The sequence below is a fragment of the Polyodon spathula genome, chromosome 39, assembly GCF_017654505.1.
Source record: "Polyodon spathula isolate WHYD16114869_AA chromosome 39, ASM1765450v1, whole genome shotgun sequence".
Taxonomy (NCBI): domain Eukaryota; kingdom Metazoa; phylum Chordata; class Actinopteri; order Acipenseriformes; family Polyodontidae; genus Polyodon; species Polyodon spathula.
This window is the reverse complement of record NC_054572.1, coordinates 2,308,194-2,330,323: the sequence shown is the minus strand read 5'-3', so window position 1 is coordinate 2,330,323 and position 22,130 is coordinate 2,308,194. Positions and strand designations below refer to the sequence as shown.

At 45.7% G+C, this 22,130-nt stretch overlaps 4 protein-coding genes across 4 annotated transcripts; 2 read left to right on the top strand and 2 right to left on the bottom strand.

Annotated features, from left to right (window-relative positions):
- Positions 1-45: 45 nt before the first annotated feature.
- LOC121304790 (translocator protein-like) lies at positions 46-3,105 on the bottom strand. The gene is made up of 4 exons (XM_041236182.1): positions 3,000-3,105; positions 2,387-2,561; positions 1,182-1,320; positions 46-813 (listed from the first exon to the last, which is right to left on the bottom strand). The coding sequence occupies exons 2-4, from the start codon at positions 2,557-2,559 to the stop codon at positions 643-645; spliced, it is 483 nt and encodes a 160-aa protein (XP_041092116.1). The 5' UTR covers positions 2,560-2,561; positions 3,000-3,105; the 3' UTR covers positions 46-642.
- Positions 3,106-3,813: 708 nt separating this feature from the next.
- Positions 3,814-5,870, top strand: LOC121304732 (UNC5C-like protein). Its single transcript, XM_041236093.1, has one exon. The coding sequence runs from the start codon at positions 4,960-4,962 to the stop codon at positions 5,362-5,364; it is 405 nt and encodes a 134-aa protein (XP_041092027.1). The 5' UTR covers positions 3,814-4,959; the 3' UTR covers positions 5,365-5,870.
- Positions 5,376-12,660, top strand: LOC121304666 (UNC5C-like protein). Its single transcript, XM_041235932.1, has 7 exons — positions 5,376-5,399; positions 6,316-6,641; positions 6,947-7,209; positions 7,485-7,585; positions 7,687-7,743; positions 8,151-8,245; positions 8,779-12,660. The coding sequence occupies exons 1-7, from the start codon at positions 5,376-5,378 to the stop codon at positions 8,816-8,818; spliced, it is 906 nt and encodes a 301-aa protein (XP_041091866.1). The 3' UTR covers positions 8,819-12,660.
- LOC121304731 (bcl-2 homologous antagonist/killer-like) lies at positions 9,108-21,909 on the bottom strand. The gene is made up of 6 exons (XM_041236092.1): positions 21,740-21,909; positions 20,169-20,278; positions 15,098-15,233; positions 14,619-14,762; positions 13,642-13,822; positions 9,108-12,840 (listed from the first exon to the last, which is right to left on the bottom strand). Exons 2-6 carry the CDS (start codon positions 20,245-20,247, stop codon positions 12,736-12,738), a joined length of 645 nt encoding a protein of 214 aa, XP_041092026.1. The 5' UTR covers positions 20,248-20,278; positions 21,740-21,909; the 3' UTR covers positions 9,108-12,735.
- Between the last annotated feature and the right edge of the window lie 221 nt (positions 21,910-22,130).

Genomic DNA, 22,130 nt, shown 5'->3' with positions numbered 1-22,130 from the left:
TTTGCGAGTGGGACATTAAATACAACTTTTTTTTTGTAAAGCTTTTATTAATTTTAAAAGTAGAAAACAACACACAGAGTAAAGCCTTGTAAAGCGCAGAGCTCGTCTCTCATGTCTCCTAACCCCATTTAGAAAGTCCTGTTCACAAAGCAGGATGCAGCGTCCCAGCATGGAACCTGGGATCCTTACAAACTTCAGATTTATCAATGAAGTGAAGAGAGGCAAGGCAAGCAAGTGCTTACCGCTTCCTTTCTGTTTTGCACAGCTGTGAGATCAGCAAGGCATTCAATAATAAATATACTTCATAGCATTTAGTATTTTTACATAAAAAAGGGAATTTTGCTTGTGCAAACACATACTTCAGCAGCCTCAGGAAACAAGCAGGATTGCTCACGCCATTTGGTGTCTGGCCAGTTTCACAAATCTATAATTGATGGGACATGTCAAACAACTTTCTAATTATTACAGCAGCCTGCAAACAAGGCTCTTGACGGATCTCTACCTGTTCTGTGACAGCCGTTTCCAAGTGGGGTAAGCAAGTACGGGCAGGGGGAGGAGTCCATGGCCCTGGGGTTACTGCCTTGCCACACCCCCTGCCTCTGCCCGCAGTGCTGGCTCTGGGAGGCCGGGTGCCTGGGCCCTTCACTCGTCCTTGTCAGGGTTGTCTCTCCAGATGCAGTAGGACAGGCTGCTGGCCAGGGTGAGCCACATCAGGTAAGGTACCATGAGCAGGGTGGCGGTCTTGTTAATGGGGTACCAGGACACCATGGTGGCTGCCACTGTCCCGGAGAGTATCACAATCTCCACCAGGGCCTGGGACAGTAATGCCAGCAGAGAGGAACAGCATTCATTAGCAAGAGCAGAACCAGACAATTCAGCAACATAATAAATGTCTCTCGAACACTGCAGACCTGTAAAGAGGTCAAGAGAAAAAGACTCCAGACCAGTTCTCCAGTCCCAGTGCAGCCCTTTTATAGTTTTTTCTATGACTTATTCCCATATAAGCAGGTTTGACTTTCTGCAAAGCTCCTTAGTGCTGAAACACTTGAGCTCAAGTTGTTTATTTTGTAATCCAGAATTGTCTAATTCATTAAAAGCTCTGCTTTGGGCTCCTGCACCACATAAATGTGTAATTCCTCACTAGTCATTTAAATACCTTAAGTAAAGTAAGTCTCTCGTACCAGTTTGAGGTTGTGCGCCCCAAAGAAGATGGGGGTCCAGGCCCAATTCAGTGCCAGCTGGGCTCCGTAGAGCCCCAGGGGGACGGAGGCGGCGCTGGTGAACCCCCCGACATCCTTCCAGATCAGGTAGGACCCGTATCTGCGGGCAGGACAGAAATCAACATCACAAAACTCAAATTCTCAATAGGAGCAAGAGTTCCACAGTGGACAGGCACTCTAACAGATAGAGTCAAAGCCCTGCTCTCTTTGTTTATTGCAGAAACGAGTGTACATCTATTATTAACAGCTCGACGATAGACAGGATGAAGTGCAGAAGCGCTGGATGAAAAGCAAAGTGCAACAAGACAAGAGCAGCAGCTTTTCAACAGTGCATGTAAATGATGCTGTTTCTCTACCCCTTATCCAGCTCTGCTAAGAATGCACCTCACACTTATCCAGAAAGCCAAGGGCGAAGGGGTCTGGTGATCAGCCTGTATCCTGATAAATCAGAGCTGGATTTTAAGAGCATTATACAGAACCTTGGAATTGCCCTGGATTGCATCAACCAGGTGCAATCCGTGCTGATTCCTTGGTGCTGCACTGATTGAAATAAGGCTCCTATTGCATAGCAGTTGAACACATTCCAGGTTTTACTACAAGCTTGATTAGCCACAGTGTGTAGGTAACAAGCTCAGGTGCATCTTATGAAACGCAAAGTAAAACCAGGAATGGATCAGACTGCTGTGCAATGAGAGTCTCATTTCGATCCCTTTAATCTCTTAATGCTGTTGATTAAACCCAGCCCCTTAGTGTAGGAATAACCTGTTTTAACCCTGTCTTGAAAACAGCTGGAAAAAGGTGCTTCTGTACACATAATTAATATATTTTTCATTGAAAATGCTTTCCTTTTTTTTTGTTTTCCATTGCTTTATATGCGGAAAAACATGTCAACCTCATATGAGGATCTCATGCATTTGCATCTTTCATATGTCAGATATAGAGACCAGAAATTTGTTATTTTTTTATTTTTTTTATCCGTCCCTATATGAGGTCGAAATGCAGGAAAGGGTTAATCATTACAATTAGAACAAATAATTACAATCGGAGGTACAACTGCAATAAAGAAAGTGAAGTAGCCAGTCGAGCTGGGTGCAGGCAGCGCTGCTTTCTTCTAGTTCGTGATTGAGTGTTCTGAAGTTGCGGTTCTGGTTCGGTATGCGGCTCACCCCATGCCGGTGTACAGGGTGGTCCAGGCGATGGGGAACACGCGGTTCGGGGGGCGCCAGGCAGGCTTCTTTAGGGTCTTGTACCAGGTGGACACCTCCGTTCTGGTGTAGAGAGAGCCCACGATCCCACCCACATGGGGCAGTGCGGTGAATCCGAGAATGTGAGTCCACATCCCTACAGAGGATAAAGACAGGCACACACACAGACACGATCTGTGACTCTTCACTGTCGTTCTTATCTGACGATCACACTATATTCATGTATTACTCAAACACACGCCCACAAACTCATACTGCACTGTTTTACGTAGAGCACAGCATTGCACTGAGCAACCACTTCACATTAACAACGCGATACACACAAACACTGTTCTGAACTACAAGTTCAAAACGAGTGGATACGCCCGGCTTATTAGGAGTATTAGCTTATTAGCTGCACTCCTTATCAATGCATTACAGCGCTGGAAATGAAATACAGGAATTACACAACACTGGCCAAAACAATATCAAGGTGACGCAACGAAATAGGCGTATAATTAAATACTACTAGTACTACTACTAATAATAATACTTTTTAAAACATATCATTTCAATAATAATTTATTCATCATACCTGCAAAAGGCACACAAATATTCCTTTGATCGACTTCACTAAAACACTCCCCGCTGTTCCTCCAGTCGCTGCCTCGCTTGTGTAACAGTACGCCGTTCGAGGGAGGCGTGGTTGCGCTGTAAACACACCCTTGTCAATCTGACGATGTTGTATAATGGTGTACTTTGTCCGGATAATTATGTATTTTTACATTTTGTGCACTAAAGGTCCTTTGCACGATATTATTTTTAACTAACTGACTGGCCTAAGTCTTACATACAGCACAGTCTGTTTTTTTAATTTTTTTTTTTTTTTTTTTTTTTTTTTTTTTGCATAACTGCTTCACAGAGGTTAACTGAAGGGCAGGTGTATCTACCTGGGAGCTCTGCTTCTTCAGACACCGCACCTTGTTGACTTTCCAGGTTGTTTACACTATCTGAAGGTATGCTTCAGCTGCAGGTGCACAAACTCCCTGATCTTGCCTAAACGTCTAACCATTGTCAAAGACATGCATGTGAAACATAGAGGTGAGCTGTAGTGTTTATAGAGCAGGGTGTGTGCAGAGTATTTATCAAGTCTTGTTCAGCTTTCTACATATAAATGCTGTTGTGTCTAATGATTAATCCACTTAAATGTTCTAGCATTATATCTATATCTATATCTATATCTATATATATATATATAGAGAGAGAGAGAGATAGAACCTTTCATAGTGGACCACCATCACAAACCACTTTACAGGGGTAGGCTGTGAACTGTGCATTACATGCAGATTCTTTTGCAATAGGACATTAATTTAACATCTCGTCCACAGGATGGAGCACAAGGAGGTTAAGTGACTTGCTCAGTCAGTGGCAGAGGTGGGTTTTGAACCTGTAAGCTTCTGGTTACAAGCCCTGGACTTTAACCACGGGACCACAGTCGAATGTAAGAGTCTTTCTCATTTCAGAAATTCCCAATATGTTCAAGTTTAAACATGGTTAATCCTAAGGTTTAACAGTTGAGGAAATTGAACAGTTTTAGACACCTAATCCCTGCTGTTACGTTCAGCAGTAAGAGGTTACACAAGACTCCTTCAAGCTTCACTGCAGCAGAACAAAAAGGGGTTCTGGCAAGAGCTACCATTTCATAGATAACAGACACAGTACAGAGCTGGTGTTTACACTGCGCGCTTTCAAGATGACAGCCGTTGAATGTACACAAAAACCAGCTTTTTTGAAGCCATGCTCCTGAACAGTGCATTTCCAAGAAACCTCACGCTGCTTGATAAGCCAGGACACAGTGTGTTTCAGTTGGTCGAAGGAACCCTGGAGATAGGCGCTTTGTAGAATATATTTTTCTGTCATCAAGGTTTGTATTAGGAAACAGATAGGACTTATTAATGACTCACAGGCACCTGCAGAATCGGGGTGTGATTGTGCCGTGACATCAAGCACTATGCACTGCTTCAAAAGCCATCACGAATCGATCCCTTGGAAGAACTTCGGTTTTGTTTTGCCCCATTTGGAATACTGTGCCTTACAGCTTCGGTGAAAATGGCAGGAAACTGAACGACGATCCGTGCTGCCCAGATATCTCCTGGATGAGGATTGGGTTCTTCAGGGTCAGGACCATGGGTCACATCTAGACTGCTGGGCAAAACCTAACACCCCCTGCTTCATCTGCACCCACACCAGGATTTATTACACTTCCACTGACCACCAAGCGGCTCAGTTGATCTGACATTTCTTGTTTCATGATCCGCTCTTACCTTAATGACCGCTGCACTGGTTGGGCATCCATAGCGTTTGCTGTGAACAATTAGGCACATGGTCTTCTCTAAGCAGTCATAAACCATGATTGTTTTGCCTTTGTCTGCCTGCCTCTTTTTTTCCCTCAGAGCGTTGAATTCATTTCTGACGTTTGGAAAAACCTTCTCGTTACACACGACCACCAATCTTTCAGCTGTCATGCACGAGAAGCTGAAAGGACTGGACTGGTGATGACTGTGTCAGCAGCACCAGGGCTGAGTGAAGGGGGCCTGGCGGTGGCCGTCGTGGCTCATGCTTTCTCCTTGACCTTGGTCCTCCTCCTGATGAAGTGCCTGCACTCGCGTTGCCCCCAGCTCCGTGGCTGCCGCGGGACCCAGGAGGAGGATGAGGAGGGACAGGCAGACCCGGGCTCCCTCGTTCTGGACACGGTCTCACATGAACCCTGCCCCAAGACGGCCTGCCAGGAGGTAGAGCAGTTCTACAGGGAGCTCCACACCCCAACCGGGGTCAAGACGCTCCTGCAGAAGCTGCTGGTCTTCATGACCAAGGAGGTGGACCACAGGGGGGGCTGCCTGATGCTCTCTGACATGGGCATCTCTCTGGAGATCCCAGCAGGTAGGACAGGGTTAAACTGATGCTCTCCGACATGGGCATCTCTCTGGAGATCCAGGTAATTACTCCTGCATGTTTTGATTTGACAGAAGGTTGAAAGTTGTAGCAAAACACAGAGAATAAGCAGAAGGGCTTAAAACATGAACTGGAATTGCTTTAAAAAAAAGTGGAACATAAAATCTGCACCCCACTGGAAGCAGAGAGGAGTAAGTAAGTTGGTTTCTGTTGCAGTTTACCTTTCCTCCTGATATCATTCCAAACAAAACACAGATGTGCAATATATTCCTTTATCTCGCACCATACAGTATGCATTCAAAGTCTGCCTTATCTCATTAAGTAATAATGTTAATCAGTAGCTTTTCTGCACAGTATTTAATAAGGCAGCCTGTGCTTAGTCCTGCAAACAATGTTGGTTTGGCTTGGGGGTGGGTGGCAGCAGGTACAATTCATTGAACATAAAGGTCCGCACCCATTACAGCATGCATAGTCTGTATTATACATACCCTTCAACCATTAAATAAAGAGAGGGGGGGGGGGGGGGGTTGAAGCTCTTTTCAAAGTGTTTGCATCAATACCTTGCTGTACGATTCGTCAATTAAAAGTTGTTGGGTAAAAGGCCCTTGAAACAACCTCTCCCACATGGAGAAAAATTAGGGAAACACTTCGTGCCAGGAAACACATTAAACAGGTTAAGTTGCTTGTCTGGGATTTGAACCAGGAAGAAGGGGTGGGGGTGTAATTAATGCAGTTTTGAAGCATGTCTTAATGTATCCTGATGTAAGGAAACTATCTGATTTATGAACTGACGCGCCTATTTGTTCACAGTGCTCCTGATGCAGCGACCCACTGGTTCTCACATGATACTGCAAGGGGTTACAGTGTGCATTGGTTTACTGTACAGCTCATATTGTTCCCACTGCACTCCACTCCAGCAGCCCCTGTGCTTCCCTGTGAATTGCTAGCCCGGGCAGTGATGGTCCTGCCTTGGCCCCCTAGGTGCTGTGAGTCTGGGCCGGACCGAGTGGGTTTCCCTGGTTCTGGTGTGGGACCTGTCTGACTCCCCCTCTCTGCAGCGCTCCCAGGCCCTGCTCAGCCCAGTGGTGTACTGCGGACCCCATGGAACCTCATTCCTGCGGCCCTGCCTCCTGTCCTTCAAGCACTGCGGTGGCAATGCCTCCCAGGTGCACGTCTACGCCAGCGACACCGCCCTGCTCCCATCCAAGAGGTTGGGCGAGGTGGGAGCCCAGACCAAAACCTGCATCACCCGCGATGAGTGCCAGGTAGCACTCACACACTTCAGGTATGATACAGCTTCCTGCACCCCTGCCCTGTACTGCCTCTTACTATAGGAGACAATAGCAGGCAATCTAGCCCCATGTCTTTTACTAGAGAGACAGCGAGCAGTCTTGCCTCATGTCTTTGTTCAGTTTAAAATGTGTTTTCTTTATAGGTTCATTATTCATTATAGTTTGTTTATCGTAAGGCAAAATTAAATTCTCGTGTCGAGATTAGACATATTAGTAGAGTTCAACTTGTAAGTGTTTTCCAACAGTCTGTACACCACTGTCCTCTCACCCTCCTTCTGTTCTTCTCCCTGCTCTGCAGTCTGTACACCGCTGTCCTGGAAGTGCGCGACAGTGCCGAGGCTCACAAGTGGCTCCAGCTGGCCGTGTTCTCCTCTCCGCTGGCCGCCGAGCAGACTCACCAGCAGATCTGGGTCTACTTTCTCAACAACACCCCCTGTGCTCTGCAGTGGGCGAGCTGCAATGAGAAGCCCTTCCTGGGCCGGCTCTGTGGTCCGGTCCAGATCTTCGACTTTACCAGCGCCAGCAGTGACATGCTCCTGGTCCTCAAGTACCTGTCAGAAGGTGAGCTGCATGTGAGCAAGATATTGATTGATATTAAAGTCTGGATCACTGAGCTAATATTGCACACAGGATATTTTGTAATGCAATTATTTTCATTACTGTGTGCTACTTCTAGGATCCGTTTCCCGAATATCCCAATATTGATCACAGTTGATCACATTATTATTTATTATCTCAAAAGTTAAGAACTTATTGTTAAAAAATGTTAATTGATATTATAATTATGAGAGAGAGATTTGAGCAATATTTGAACCCCTGTTTGTTTGCCATGGCAGGCTGGGATAACGTGGACGAGAGTGTCAGCCAGTCTGTCCCTTTCCTGCACATCTGGCACGGGAGGTGTCCCTTCCGCTCCTTCTGCTTCAAGAGAAAGCAGGTACTGCCCCTCTCCAGCAACTCTTCAGCACTGTCTCCTTTTCACCTGTGACTGACTAACCCACCAGGCATGGAAATGACGTCTGGTCTCCTTGTCTGCAGGCTGACTGCACCCAAGACTCCAGTGAGATTATAGTGACCATGCACACCTATCAGCATGTGAGTGCAACGTTCCAGCTGCTTCCACAATGGCTCACTCTTCACAATGGGACCTCGCTGTAGCGCAAGCAGGATCGCTTCAAATAAAGCAGATACCCTGCCGTTACACACAGCATTGGCAGGGCTGTTAGTCTGGACTCAATAGACCCCATGTTGGGGAATACCATTCTCTACAATCCGCACTGGCATTAACATTGCAAGCGCTAGCACGAGGAAGATCCTATTCCTCTATCCTTGTTTCAGATTGCATGGTTTCAGTAAGATATGTGAATAAGGTTTTTTGGTGATACCTTCGTAACAGAACCAGCTAAAAATCAGAACATTTAAAATGACAAGAAACCTAGATTTCCTAGTCAAGGAGCTCTGTGGTCTGCCCGGGTCACTCACGCTGCATTCTCAATCCTCAGGGTCAGCAGGGAAAATACTTTGAGATCCTTCGTTCCCACCTGTCTAAGACGGGCTGCCACGTGGAGAGCATTGCACCAGAGCCATACCGCAACAGGTGAGCTTTCCCTTTCACTGCCACTGCTGGGGCAGACTCAAACCAAGAGGCTGATGTGTGTGTCTCTTGGTGAGCAGATATATACATATGCTTGCATGCAGAACTGTGGAGCAGCAAATGAAAGGGCCAGATTCCCTTTGTGGAAGAGAAACATAAATACAGTCTCAAAAATATTTTTAAAAGACAAAGCTGATTTAGACATACAATACCCACAATAAGCTGCATGGCATTTGTAAATAACCCATCCTGCTGGCTTTTGACAGTGATACCACATCTACCAGAATTCAGGTGCATTCTGCTGTATCATGCAGAGGAGGTGTGGCTGTCAATTTAACAGCCTGGTCAGCTGATGCATTGTGTATGACTCATGAGTCACCCTGTTGTGCATTGAATAAAAAGAACGCAGTGCACTGCCACCCCCTGCTGGATATGTAGCACATTGCTCTGTGAAATTATTATTCTCCCCGAGAGTCTTGGGGTTTGGTGCACCTTCACAGTGCTGTGTGCGGCCGCCTCTGCTCCTCTGTTAACAGGACCCCATTTCGTTGGCAAGATGCCCCGAGAGCTCTTTGACCAGCTGCAGATGCTGCTGGAGCCAAGCACGGTGAGCGGGAACGACTGGACGAAACTGGCTTCCCGTCTGGGGCTCTGCGGGACGACGATCAAGTAGGAGGGAGTCCTTCACTGCAGCTCCAGGGGTGGGGCAGCGGGAATACTGCAGCTCTCTCCACTCATTTCACCCTTTAACCCTCAAGGACAGAGCATTTCTGTTTTCACTGTTAGACCGTGACACATCTACCTTAGTCAGGGCCCTCCAGTTAATGAAATGTTTTAATCATTTTTGTATGATACATTTTTAAACTTTTTGACAGGTACTCTTTGAGTCCCTAATATTTTTTATTAACATATCAGATTCTCCAAACCCAGACACAAATCATTACAAGGAGACGGACAAAGGTTAAACAGTCAGTGTAATAAAAAAAGGCAGTAATCCCAGGCTGTGTGTGCAACAATGCATACCTTCAGTCATAAAACACACAGGTACTGACTTTATAACACCTTGTACAGTAGAACCTCTTCTGCTTTGAAATAAACAGAGTGGTTGGCAAGTCAATGGGTTACTACTTCTGATTATATTGCGTGCCGACTTCAGCATATAATATTCAGTAATATTATATGGGTAGTTTCTGTGTCTTATATGGGAATATGTCACATTACAAAGAGGCTGCATTTCCAGGGCTGTGACTAGTTAACTAATCACTGTGTTAAGTAGTGTATGTTTCTGTACAGATCTGCAGTATTAACTCCGAACGCACTCTATGCAGTTTATAGCACGTGTGCGCTGCTAACCCTCGTGGGCAGGTTCATGTCGTGCCAGCAGAGCCCAGCGGCTGCAGCTCTGGAGATCTACGAGGAACAGAACGGCAGCCTGCAGGGGCTCCACGACATCATGGTGGCTATGGAGTGACTGGACTGCGCGGCCTGCATCAAGGGCTACCTGGGGCAGCCACCCAGCCCCAGCCTCGCGGGGAAGAAAGCCAGCGTGTAGTCGGAGAGCGACAGCGGGCTGATTGACTGCGGCTCTCTGGAGGAGAGGCAGGGGGTCCGGGCCCTCCCCAGCAAAGACGGGAAGCTCACTCTGCACATCTACGACAACGAAGCCATGGAGTGGGAGGAGGAGGCTGCCTAGGTGAACGTGAGCCTGGGGGGGGGCGTACCCAAAAAGAACTCAGATGGCAAGGCACTGCAGCATTTCAGCATGGGAATCGGCATGCACCGTGCCGGGGGGAAAAGGAAATACCTTGTTAGAGCCAAGGACTGGGACATCGTAAAGCTGTGACCTAGAGACAGTTTCAGCTCTTTGGGAGTCCTCTTCCTAAAGGTGTGGGGGCTCCACGCAGGCTCTAATGCATTCCCTCACTTTGCAGGGAGTAGCACACACAGTCTAATTTCATTTCAAGCCCTTTCAGGGTGTATAGGAATGAACTGGAGCGTGAGACTGTTCAATTCTTGCATTTGAAAATGTAAAAACTAAGCATGCTTGTCAAGTATCTGAATGCAGAATGAAGTTACAAAATTAATGACATTAAAATGTCGGCTTTCAGGAAATGGATGTATGGATGTGTGTGTGGGGGGGGGGTTAAAAACACAAGTTGAACGAGAACGGTAATTTCTTTTTTGTTTTGCACATATATAGTTAACAGTCAAGTATGTTTTCATCCGATTAGCAATTTCTCTCAGCCTAATAATGTTTAAAAAGCAATAATAAAAAATAAAAAAACATTCGATCTAAGAGATGGTATATTTCCAATCCCAGGTCAACAGGACAGATTGTATTTCCAATACCAGAAAACAAAATCTAGATATACTGCACAGCTGGTAAGCACACTTCTGGTTCTGAGACATTGAAAAAGATTCCAGTACAATTCTTTAGTTTCACTTGATTGACTCCATTAGGGAGAAGGCATTAAGAATATCGATACATATTTCATAGAAATACCACAGAATTCATACCACCCTAAACAGAGCTAGGACAGCAACCATACAGTTTTTCACAGGATCTTAAAAGGAAAGTGCAGTATCTGTAGCCCCATCCCTAGAGAGTGAAGCCCCCCTCGATTGCAGGCATGCTTTCCACTTCACATTATTAAAACCATACACTCCTCCTAAAGTTAATGCATGTGTCAGAGTGTCTTCAGAGTCCCTTTAACACAAAGCCCCAGGCTCCTGCCCTCTGGAGAACTCCTAACAGCGCATGGGTTCAATCTGGACTGTTAGCAGCATTAGGTTAATACTGGAGCTGGAGGCACAGCTACTCTGTTCACTAGGAGCTTTGATAAAAGTGACGTCAGCTCTGGCCACCCCCCCCCCCCCACCCCCCCCACCCCACATGCTCCACCGGTGACCTCTTGGTGTAGCCATGGCTTTAGAGACAGCGCTTACAGACTCAAAACTACCCGTGACTGTGTCCACATGTAGGCACTTGGCTGATCTGAAAACACTCACTTTCCAAAAAAGTGTACATTTTAAAATATCTGACAACGATCCCTTTATTAAGACGCACACACGCATTATTTCCTCCTGCATCACTAAACCACAGAGTAGCCATCACCTTGTTCCAATACAAAGCCAAGTACTAACGACACTTGCGTCAGCCCAGTCGAAGCCAATCCCACCCTCTATCTATCCATCGCTCCAACTGTGTCTTTTCCTGGGTATTTGGATTTTGAGTTCAGGAACAGGTAAATAGGACTTATGCAAATGATTGGCCGTGCTGCATCTGCATGAAGACATAAAGCTGTGCCACGTCTGAGTGCAGAACTATTTCTCTGGGAACGCGCCTGGTCCAATTTCGATATCGCCTGGTCCAATATAGTGATACATAGGGTTACCCAACGGTTTCTGTTAAGGGAAGTACCAACAGCAATACACCTGTAAAGGCACTTCTAAAGTACTGATTCTAACATTCTTGCACATTGAGTGCAAGTCTTTTTTTACAGATAATTTTTACATACAGTACAAAGTTTCTGGGTGCATAGTGTAGTAGGTCTGAAGATCAATATTCAAACAGGTTTGAGGTTCTCCAATAATGTGGTTGGAAGCAAGCAGCCTGCCTGTTTTAAAATGACTTGACGCTGTTTTAGGTCCCCCGAGTTATAAAGCACTGTTCTCTTCTGCACCCATTAATCTCAACAGTGAAAGTAGAACAGCAGAAACGGAATGGGGCACTGCAAGTCAATGCCATTGATGTTAATCACACCGCATAGGAGGTTTACTGGGGAGCGGGAGGCTGGGTACTGTTAGCTTCCAACAATGAGGTATCTGGCAGAATGAAAGAAGAACCTGTACTTTTGAATAGCCATTCGAATACAGCACTGAAGTCAGGTAGTACATGTTAGTTTGCAACAAGCACCATTCCCATTACTGCCGTGCAGGCTGCAGGGGTGTGAGGTAAGTACGTTGAACCGGTAAAACCGACAGACTATCAAGAGAACTGATGATTCACTATGTTGTTATTGTGCAAGAAAGAAACGGACATGAAATTCAAAAACTAGTCCAAGACAACGTAAACGGACAGCCCTAGCAGCATTAATGACATCAACAAGGGCGTTTCTGGAGAGTCCTGCCATTCACCTAAACGTTTGTCAGCTGGATGGTCAGAAGACTGCTGTGACGTTCCTGAGGAATCCTGAGCACTCGATCGTCTCGGGGGGGGGGGGGGGGGGGGGTGTCTAAAATCTTTTTATTTAAAAGCTGTGCACAAAACTGTGACTTTTTTTTTTTTCCCTGAACATGATTTTTCAGTTCATTTAAATATTTATATATTTTTACAATATCCTCCAGGTAGTGTTTTGTCTATCATCTCCTCCCACCCCAGTGGTACAGTCCCTGAAAATGTTCTCGCTCTCTCTACCCCCCACGGTGGTACTGCCCCTGGTGGAGGTGCTGGCTCTCTGGCTCGTGGTGGCCAGCATGTGGCTGGAGTCCCATCACGAGCTGAAGAAGCGTCTCACTATGAACAGGCTCGCCAGCCCCACGGCCACCAACACTAGCATGTAGTTCAGATAGACGTTGTCCAGGTCCAGAGCAGCCACCTGCGGCAGAGGAAGAACGAGAGAATCTTACTGTATATTCACATGTCCAGTGTTGGGTACGTAACTTTTTTTCCAGTGACGTGTTACTCGTTTCTTCAGAAAACCAATCGAACGTCCTTATTACTTAATTTTAAAGAAAGTCTTTAAAAATGAGAATAGCAAGCTTTAGATGGAAAAAAATGATAATGCATACAAAACACTGTTAGAGAAATGATTTCACATGCTGTAATATACACAGGTATTCTGTAGATACACATGCATCAATTACACTGCAGTAGTTATCGTCTGCAGGCGATCTGAGTTCAAACTATTTCAAACCTTTTGTTTGTAAACAGTCCTTGTTGAAGTGCATCAGAAGCAGGTTACTGAAGAAGCAGCTGTTTATGTACCTGTTGGGATCTCTGGTATGACTTTATTAAGCTCTGTACTCAAGCCAGTTCTTTCTGATTGTGCACACGCACGCAATGAGAGCTGTGTCCAGGGCTTCCATGTCTTCAAGGACACTAGCAGTTATGTCTTTAAAGCCTGCCCTAAGCCGTTGTTTTTGGTTTGATGGCGGTATTGCTGACTGAAAATACAAATCACGTTCACGGTAACTGAAATGTAAAACTAAAAACCACCAATACAGGTGTACAACAGAGAAAAGGCAACAAGATGAGCTTGAAAAGACATGTGGCACTCTTTATCTGAGTTTCCAAGTGCAGTGGTTACACTGCACAGAAGCCCAGCTGGGACGCGCTGTATCCTAGAGGTACAGCGAGTGTGCTCGTGCTGGAGTCCTCCCCTGCCCCGCTCACTCACCCAGCCGCCCTGCTGCGCGATCCACTGCGCGATGCGGTTGCGCAAGACGAAGTCGGCGATGAAGCGGGCGATGCGGCTCAGGAACCCTCGCATGCCCTGCTGGAAGACATGCAGTGCCATCCTGTAGCCGAAGCCGAGGAGAGCGATCACCCGGCCCCAGTTAATCCCAGAGTCGAACAGGCTGGGGAAAGAGCATACGCACACACATAGTGAGAGCGGGTATGGCTTGAGGGAAAACAAACAGGACAGTACAGACCTCCCATTGCATAGCAGTTTGATGCATCAATGGTTTCGCTAGGAGCTTAACAATAAGACACACCTGAGCTTGTTATCTATACACTGGGGCTAATCAAGCTCTTAGTAAAACCTGGAGTGGGTGAAACTGCTATGCAATAGGAGTCTTATTTCCATCCATGTAACAATGCACAACACCAAGATAGGGTTTAAAGAGACTTAAGCTGACATGCATGTGGAATTTAGCACAGAGATTGAAGTCAGAAAAAACAAGAGAAATCCATTGGGTCACCCCCTCCCCCCCAGCACCCTCACCTCCATCCTTTTCAAGTTAAAAGAAAGTCTACTAAACTTGCAGCAATTATTTACCTGCAAGAGTATCCCTGCTAGAGCAGTGAAGTGTTAGCACAGACAAGAGAGACAAACCAGGCAGGCAGAGGGAGAGAACAGAGGCAAACATTAGATACACACACCCGACCAAGTGATTTGTTTACACATTCTCAGGGACAGAGCAGCTTCACTCGTTATTCACATACATTTCAACAAGGCTTACTCTTAAAGCGTTACCACTTCCAGGTTTTTTATCTGAGGGACCTGAACCACACAGACCTGGAGAAACGTTCGGAGAGGTTAGTGCTGTCTGACAGGCGTCAGTTAGTCAGCGGGAGGGTCTGTGTGCTTTGGCACGCTGGGTTTCCACAGGGAGCAGTGCTCTAGGTGAACCTGCTCCTGGTTTGCTTTACCTGTTGGCTATTTTGCAGAAGTAGTCGTAGGCGTTCTCTGGGGTGAGCGCCAGCTGAGAAAGCATGTTGGTAAAGTTCAGGTCGTAGCGGCTGTTGATGTCGTCGCCAATAAGAGCCAGCTGCTGCCCAACCCGGGCCGTGGTGCTGCAGAGAGATGGGGAGGAGGAGGAGAGAGGGAGATGCCATTAGAACCGGAACATTCATCGTCTGGTTTGCTCACAGGGAATCTAGTGAAGGACTCCACTGATAGGATCGGAGGTCTATTGAGAAAGATCACCCCAACCTGTTAAATAACTTCATGCAACAAATTGCAAACCAGCAGTGGTTCTGAACACACCCTCAAAAACAGCAAGCTTGTTCCCAATCGGACGAGCAACTCTGAAGCGTACAGTCTCCTCCACTATGCCCGCTCGTCATCCAGCGACATGGGTATGTGAATCACAACTCACTGCGACATCGAGAAAGGCCTGGCGCAGTACCTGGCACCGTTGGGGCGCAGAGCCATGATCTCGGGGTCCCTGGGCAGGTCATTGCCCTCCTGCTCTCTCTCCTGGTGGTATCGGTAGAAGACGTAGCTGTTGAAAACCCCCTCTGTCTCCTCCACCACGTGCTCCTCTGCAGGGAACACAAGCAATCAAATCAGGAATGGGTGGAGTACCCGGGGGGCTCACGAGTCCCAATATCTCAAGAAAACCACATGCATTCAGACACAGAGGGTCCACATTACTGTAGGGGGTTAAAATGACACACTGTACTGCGTCAGGATTGAAATCCGTTACAGAAACAAATACCATAAAGAAAAATACACACAATTTCAATGTATATTTATATAGTGCCTGAAGCTGCATCTCTAATAGAAAGGTCAATGAGAGCCACAGTCTGGGAGCAGTATAATTTTCTACTCTCTTTTTCAATTTTACCTTTGGGAGGCACAAAAGGCCGGCATTATCTGACCTTAAAATGCAAGCAGGTTTATAGTGGACAGCACCAAGCCATTCAGTGCTGCACATGGCAATTCTAAAGTGCAGTGGAAGCCAGTGCAGTGAGGCCAGCACAGGAGTTAAATGAACCTGTTCGTTCTGAACAAGCTGCAAACAGGATACGGCATGACGGGGAAGCCCAGCAAATGAAGCATTGCAGTAGTCAAGTCTAGATGAAACGAAAGCATGAATTCACTTCTCATCAGCCCTGGGAGACACCACAATAACAACAAATAACCCTGACACAAACTCCTCTAAAGAAACAAAGCACTGTCTTTTAATTACATACAACCTAGCCCAGTTTAGCACAGCTCCGGTCTGGCCAGCCCAGCTTTTAAGATCAATTAAAACGAGCAGGACAGTCTCTGCACTGTGAGCAGATCAAACGACAACTGAAACTTTTCAAAACGATTGCCACTATCCAGAAATCTTTCGAGTTGTTTGACTGCTACTTCAAGAGCCTTAGCTAAGAATGGCAAGTTCAATGGGTCTAACACAACTCAAAACAGTGCGATCCAAGTAGATTTTGAGGCTAAACAAAGCAGTTTGGAAGGCAGCTGGAAGTATTTCAGTTGACAGAGGTCTCTTTATTAAAGTAAGAGCATTGTTACACAGATAACTAAAGGAATCTTAAAGGAATCGAGTTGGAATTTGATCTAAGAAACAAGAGGCACTTCATCTGCATCACCAACCATTCAAATCCTTAATCAAAAGAAAACAATTCCATACCGGAGCCAAATCAATCTTCAAATAAAAACCACCCCCAGCAATTTGATCCCTACTATTAATAAACTTTGTTTTGAAAACTCTGTTTTGAAAATACACTTACTGGGAGAGGTTTTATAAGGAAGTGCAGCCGATGACGGGTTTGCTAATCTATCAAAAGCTGTAAAACCCCACTGAGTTATTTTTATTATCAATTAAGATTCTAGAAATAAAAACCCCTGGCTGTCCTCAGAGCTTCATTGTACTTCAATAGATACTGTTTCTAAATCTCACAGGGAATGTGAATTCAGCAGCCAACAGGCCACTGGATGCAGTTTGCATGGAAGAGACCATTCGAGTTTTAACTGGGGCCACAATATCACACATACTTGAAGAAGCTGCTGCTTAGGGTTGTGATGAGTGCTGCTTTTCTTACTGGAGAAGCAGCTGTTTCTTTAGCGGTCTCAGTTTGAATGGTAAATCAGACCAAGCAAATACAGTATTGCATCTTTTTTTTTTTTTTATATATATATATAAATCAAGTGATATGCCAAGAACCACCACTGGAGGTCCCTATAACACAAGGAATGGTATAGAAGTAGCCCTTCTCAAATCATTCAAAGTCAATAGCAGCCCTTTTACAATCGTCATCGCTGTGCAATTCAAATGTCAACTGTGAATAAGCACACAATCAAACAACACGTTCACTGAAATGCCTTCAAAATCTTTCAAGGTGAGCAAGCAAGCTTGAAAAAAATAAAATAAAAAAAATAACAAGCCTTGAATCTGTCTCCAAGGAAGACTCGAAGTGAAATCCCCGTGAAAACCATGGAATGACATCATTAGACTAGGGGGTTCTACAGCAGGAAGCTGTGAAGGGGGTTCCACTGTTGTCAGGAGACATTCATTCCATCCCCCTGGTTACCACATAGCAACATTAACAGCCACTCCCTTAAAGTGATATGACTGGACAGAAGCAGCAGCCAGGAGACAGCGATGTCAGGCTCCATACCCTACAGGAGATCCCTCAGTTATTGTAAACAGAAACTGCACTGTTAAAAACAGAAATGCGAATACAGGAACCCCACACACACACACACACACAAACTGCAACCAGTTCTGTCTGTCGCATGCCCAGCACCACACAACAAATAAACAACACTACTGTCTTAACCTACAAAGTACCAAATGAACTTTCTTTGAAAAAATACAAACACAAGCTGTATTTATGTAATTTGATACATTCTAAATCAATATATTTTTTTAATCCTTTGCTTTTTGGCTACAAACTGCTGGATCCTAATCAGCGCTGTGAAATTCCTCCCCGGCCATGAAGATCAACACATAATTAATGCAGATTTATCATCACTGTGGGGTGGAAAACACCAAGAAATGGATCAGTCAGGCTTCAGTTTCATAAAAACACCTGAAGGGCTGTAATTGTAGAACTAACAGTTACGTTCAGAATTAACCCTTGAGGTTCACAAACTTAACGTAAGTCACCATAACAATATATTTAAAGAGAAAATAAACAGGTAGATAGATGCCGGTTAAAAATGCTCCAAAAATTAGCAGCCGGTCCTCAGAAGAGAACAATGGCAGTTAATGAGTTAAATAAAAACTAATGGCTTTGCTGTTTGTTAAATACCTTGGTTTTTAAAAGGGAGTCAGTGTGAGATAAGATGAAAAACATACGATCCAGTGAACTCCACAGTAAAAAGAGCTAAATAAGAGGCTGTCCTCGCGTGGCTGAAATCAGCAGCCAGGCTGTCCTCGCGTGGCTGAAATCAGCAGCCAGGCTGTCCTCGCGTGGCTGAAATCAGCAGCCAGGCTGTCCTCGCGTGGCTGAAATCAGCAGCCAGCTTGTCAACATTCAACAGATTCACTGAACCTGGAACCTGAAGAGCCCTCAGATGGTGAATCAGACTAATGGGGTCATGATACCGTGCACAGTAAACAAGTGGCAGACTTCCATACAGCTTTGTTAAACAAAGCGACTCAGTAAACACTCATCGAAACCACGATAATGACTCATACAAAGACATTGAACAGCAATAACCCCACCTCTACTGTGGGACTCACTTCCAGTCTCTTAAAAAGTCACGCGAGAGACAGACTGGAACAACAAACAATGCCAAATAATGGGATACCAATTGCACAGCAGTTTGATCCATTCCAGGTTTCACTCTGAGCCTGATTAGGCAAAGTGTGTATTATTAAACTCATAGTGAAACCAGGAATGGATCAAACTGCTATGCAATGGAAGGCTAAATAGGTCACAAGTGGGGTTGTTTATTAAAAGGAGTAACGTCACAGAGCGCAAACTGTGAGACGACATGCTATATAATAGTCTCTTTGCGTGATAGATTACTTGTTAAACACATAGACTTGTGTCTATTTGGCAATTTATTTTCAGACAGGTGATATGAGACACCCTACACCCAACGTACTAACACACATAATGCTGCAGGTTTAGTTTTTGTTCTCCAGATTGTCAATGTTCCATATCCTGTGTGTAAACCTTTCATTTTCCTGTATATACAGCAGTTACTGTTATGTACTTTTCGTGGTAAAATCATACAAAATGTATGAAAACACTGGCTTGTTGTGGTTATGTGGGCAATGCAGGCGGGGTGCATGCGAAGGCCAGAGAGGGCACTCCTCCCACGTGGGCGTTAGACACACCCCCACACTTCAGTGTTTCACAAAGCAGCTACAGGAGATCACTGCCGGGATCAGCGAGGCTAACGAAACCAGTCACAATCACTGGCCATCTACATTGAGCTAACATGATGCTGGGATCAACTGCAACTATTTCAATTCATTACGAACCGCATAACTCCAATGAGACTGTTTGTAATTACACCACATCACTGATCGACTGCTGTCCAGTTACGCACTCATTTGTCATTCGATCATTCTTGTATTTTAAACCTCTTTTGCAGACCCCCGTTTATTTGATAAAAAGAAGTTACTGCAGCCTGATCAGAACTGTAATTGAACCAAGCAGCACTGAAACTGTTGCAATTCTAATAGAGCCCAGGTCTGTTGCGTAACCTTGCTGATCCCCAGAGTGACGAGCACAGCACAGGGGATAAAGACAGGTTGGGGCGAGGATTTGTAGTTTGTGTTATTTTGCCCTCAAAGGCTCATGTGTGTCACGCACAGTAATTATACTCTGTCAACAACATAAGCAAGAAAAACAAAGACCGCACAGTACAGAGCAGGCTTTACAGACCACAACAAGCTCAGTGCTGCGAGGAATGATTCACTGTGAGCTAACCTTGTGAATCCTTTAGATCTGATGGGGCTGGAATCTAACCTCGCAGCTTTGCCTCAGCAAGACATGCGGTATATTCAGAGGCACACACAGCACCAATGACAGCACTGAAGATATCCTCAATAAAACAAGTTCAGAGTGTAGCTGTCTGATACAAAACTGGACTGAAAAACACACATCCAGTAACGCTCAACGGAAAAGTGACACACGCAGTACAACTACTCAAGAAGCTATCATATACTGTGCAGCGTTACCCAGATGCTGCGGGGCTGCTTGAGGTAGCCAGCCTTTCTCCAGCTCCCCATGGCTGGGAATCGGGTTATGGGGTTCAGAACAGCCTTACTCTACAGGGATGGAAATAAGACTTGCATTGCACAGCAGTATGATCCATTCCTGGTTTTTACCTACACGCTGCAGCTAATCAAGCTGGTAATAAAAACCTGGAGTGGGTAATCTGCTCTGCAATAGGATTCTTATCCCCGTTCTACTGCAAATGAAAGCCCTGCTAGTGGCTGAACAGCGAGTAAGAACACATGTCACTACACTCAATCATTTCCTAAAGTTTATAAACAGAGGCAGGCTTACCTGTCACCGGGGGGTGCGGTGGTTTACTGTCCTTGTTCGGGCTGGGCTTGAAGGGGTCCTCACCACCCCCTGTAGCCATGGCTCTACCAATCAGAAACAAAATAACTCTCCTGCAGGAGGGAAAGGGAGAGGGAGAGGGAGGGAGAGGGAGAGGAAGTTTAGAACCACTGTTACAGTGAACAAAAACAGCGTGTGTCCTGCTTGTACCCGTGTGAAACTGAAAGGCAACGTAATCTGGTGGGGAGTTAGCAATGGATTATTTTGCTCTCAAAATGTTTGTCAACATAAGCACGTGAATTTGATAACTAAATTCTAGTCAATCGGGGAAAATTTTTATATATTTTAAAACACTTACCACTAAAGCGAGCTGATATCTGACCAGAAGGGTGTTTATACCTAAGCCTGTCACATATGAGATATATATATATATATATATATAACGCGTGTTCAGTGCAAGTCATTTAAGAGACGTTTAAACTGGAACTATTTCCGCCGTACGGATGTGTCCATGATCACAAAAATATAAAGCGCCAATAAAAGACAAATAAATAAATAAATAAATAAATAGTCAACCTCTTCATAAGGTAGGTAAAATATCACTCGTCTAACGCTGAGTTAACTGAATAGCCTATAAATGAAACAATGCGCTGATGAACGGTATTGGAGTCGGAGCCCAGGCCAGGCCAGGCAAGGCAGGGTCAGTACCAAGATATCAAACCTCGACCCCGATTAGGCTGACATGTACAGTGTTATCAAAGCTGGAGAGCATCAAAACACAAAAACAGCTAGCTTAGATTTTATAATCGGATCCCTGAATCACCGGCTTGAATTCACAGAGCTGTCAGCAACAAAACACCAGACAAACCATTTCAACTGAATGAACCGGAACTCGCTAAATCAGTCCGCACTTTTCCACAAGTTATTAAAAATGTCAGCGTGTATAAATTAACAGAGAAATACATGTTGTCACATAAAACACAGCATGCTTGAAGCATTGCTATCGGTAAGTGTTACTGCTGCTGTGCACTCATCAGCGTGTTCCAGAATCGCACCAAAATAACTAACTGTGCTCCGCTGGGCAAGAAGAAGCGTCCCAAACCGAGATCGCTCTCCGATCACCCCCCGCTCGTCCCAAACCGAGATCGCTCTCCGATCACCCCCCGCTCGTCCCAAACCGAGATCGCTCTCAGATCACCCCCCGCTCGTCCCAAACCGAGATCGCTCTCAGATCACCCCCCGCTCGTCCCAAACCGAGATCGCTCTCAGATCACCCCCCGCTCGTCCCAAACCGAGATCGCTCTCAGATCACCCCCCGCTCGTCCCAAACCGAGATCGCTCTCGAGATCGCTCTCAGATCACCCCCCGCTCGTCCCAAACCGAGATCGCTCTCAGATCACCCCCCGCTCGTCCCAAACCGAGATCGCTCTCAGATCACCCCCCGCTCGTCCCAAACCGAGATCGAGATCACCCCCCGCTCGTCCCAAACCGAGATCGCTCTCAGATCACCCCCCGCTCGTCCCAAACCGAGATCGCTCTCCGATCACCCCCCGCTCGTCCCAAACCGAGCCCACCTTAGACAGAGTCCCGCAAAAAGGTTCGTCAACCTCGCTATTTTCTTTGCAACCCTTCCCAGACCCGAAGGATTGCAGTCAGCTGTTCTCACAGTCCGCGGTTTCGCTCTTCCCGTTTCCTCTGCGGGTTTTCACCGCGCACCTCAACTGCTTCTGAAACCCGACTGCTGTCTAATTACTTCCTGCTAGTCTTGTAAAGATGATGCTGATCTGACGCGTTGCTCCACGCCAACGACCCCGTGGCATTTAAAGACAGGTCGTGCTTGAGCTGGGCTTCTGTGCGCACCGCCATCTACAGGATTATATATCGATTATTATATGTTTAGTGTGTGTGTGTGTGTTTGGGGTTTTGCTATTATTTGGCAAAATCGGTTATCATACATAAACCCCA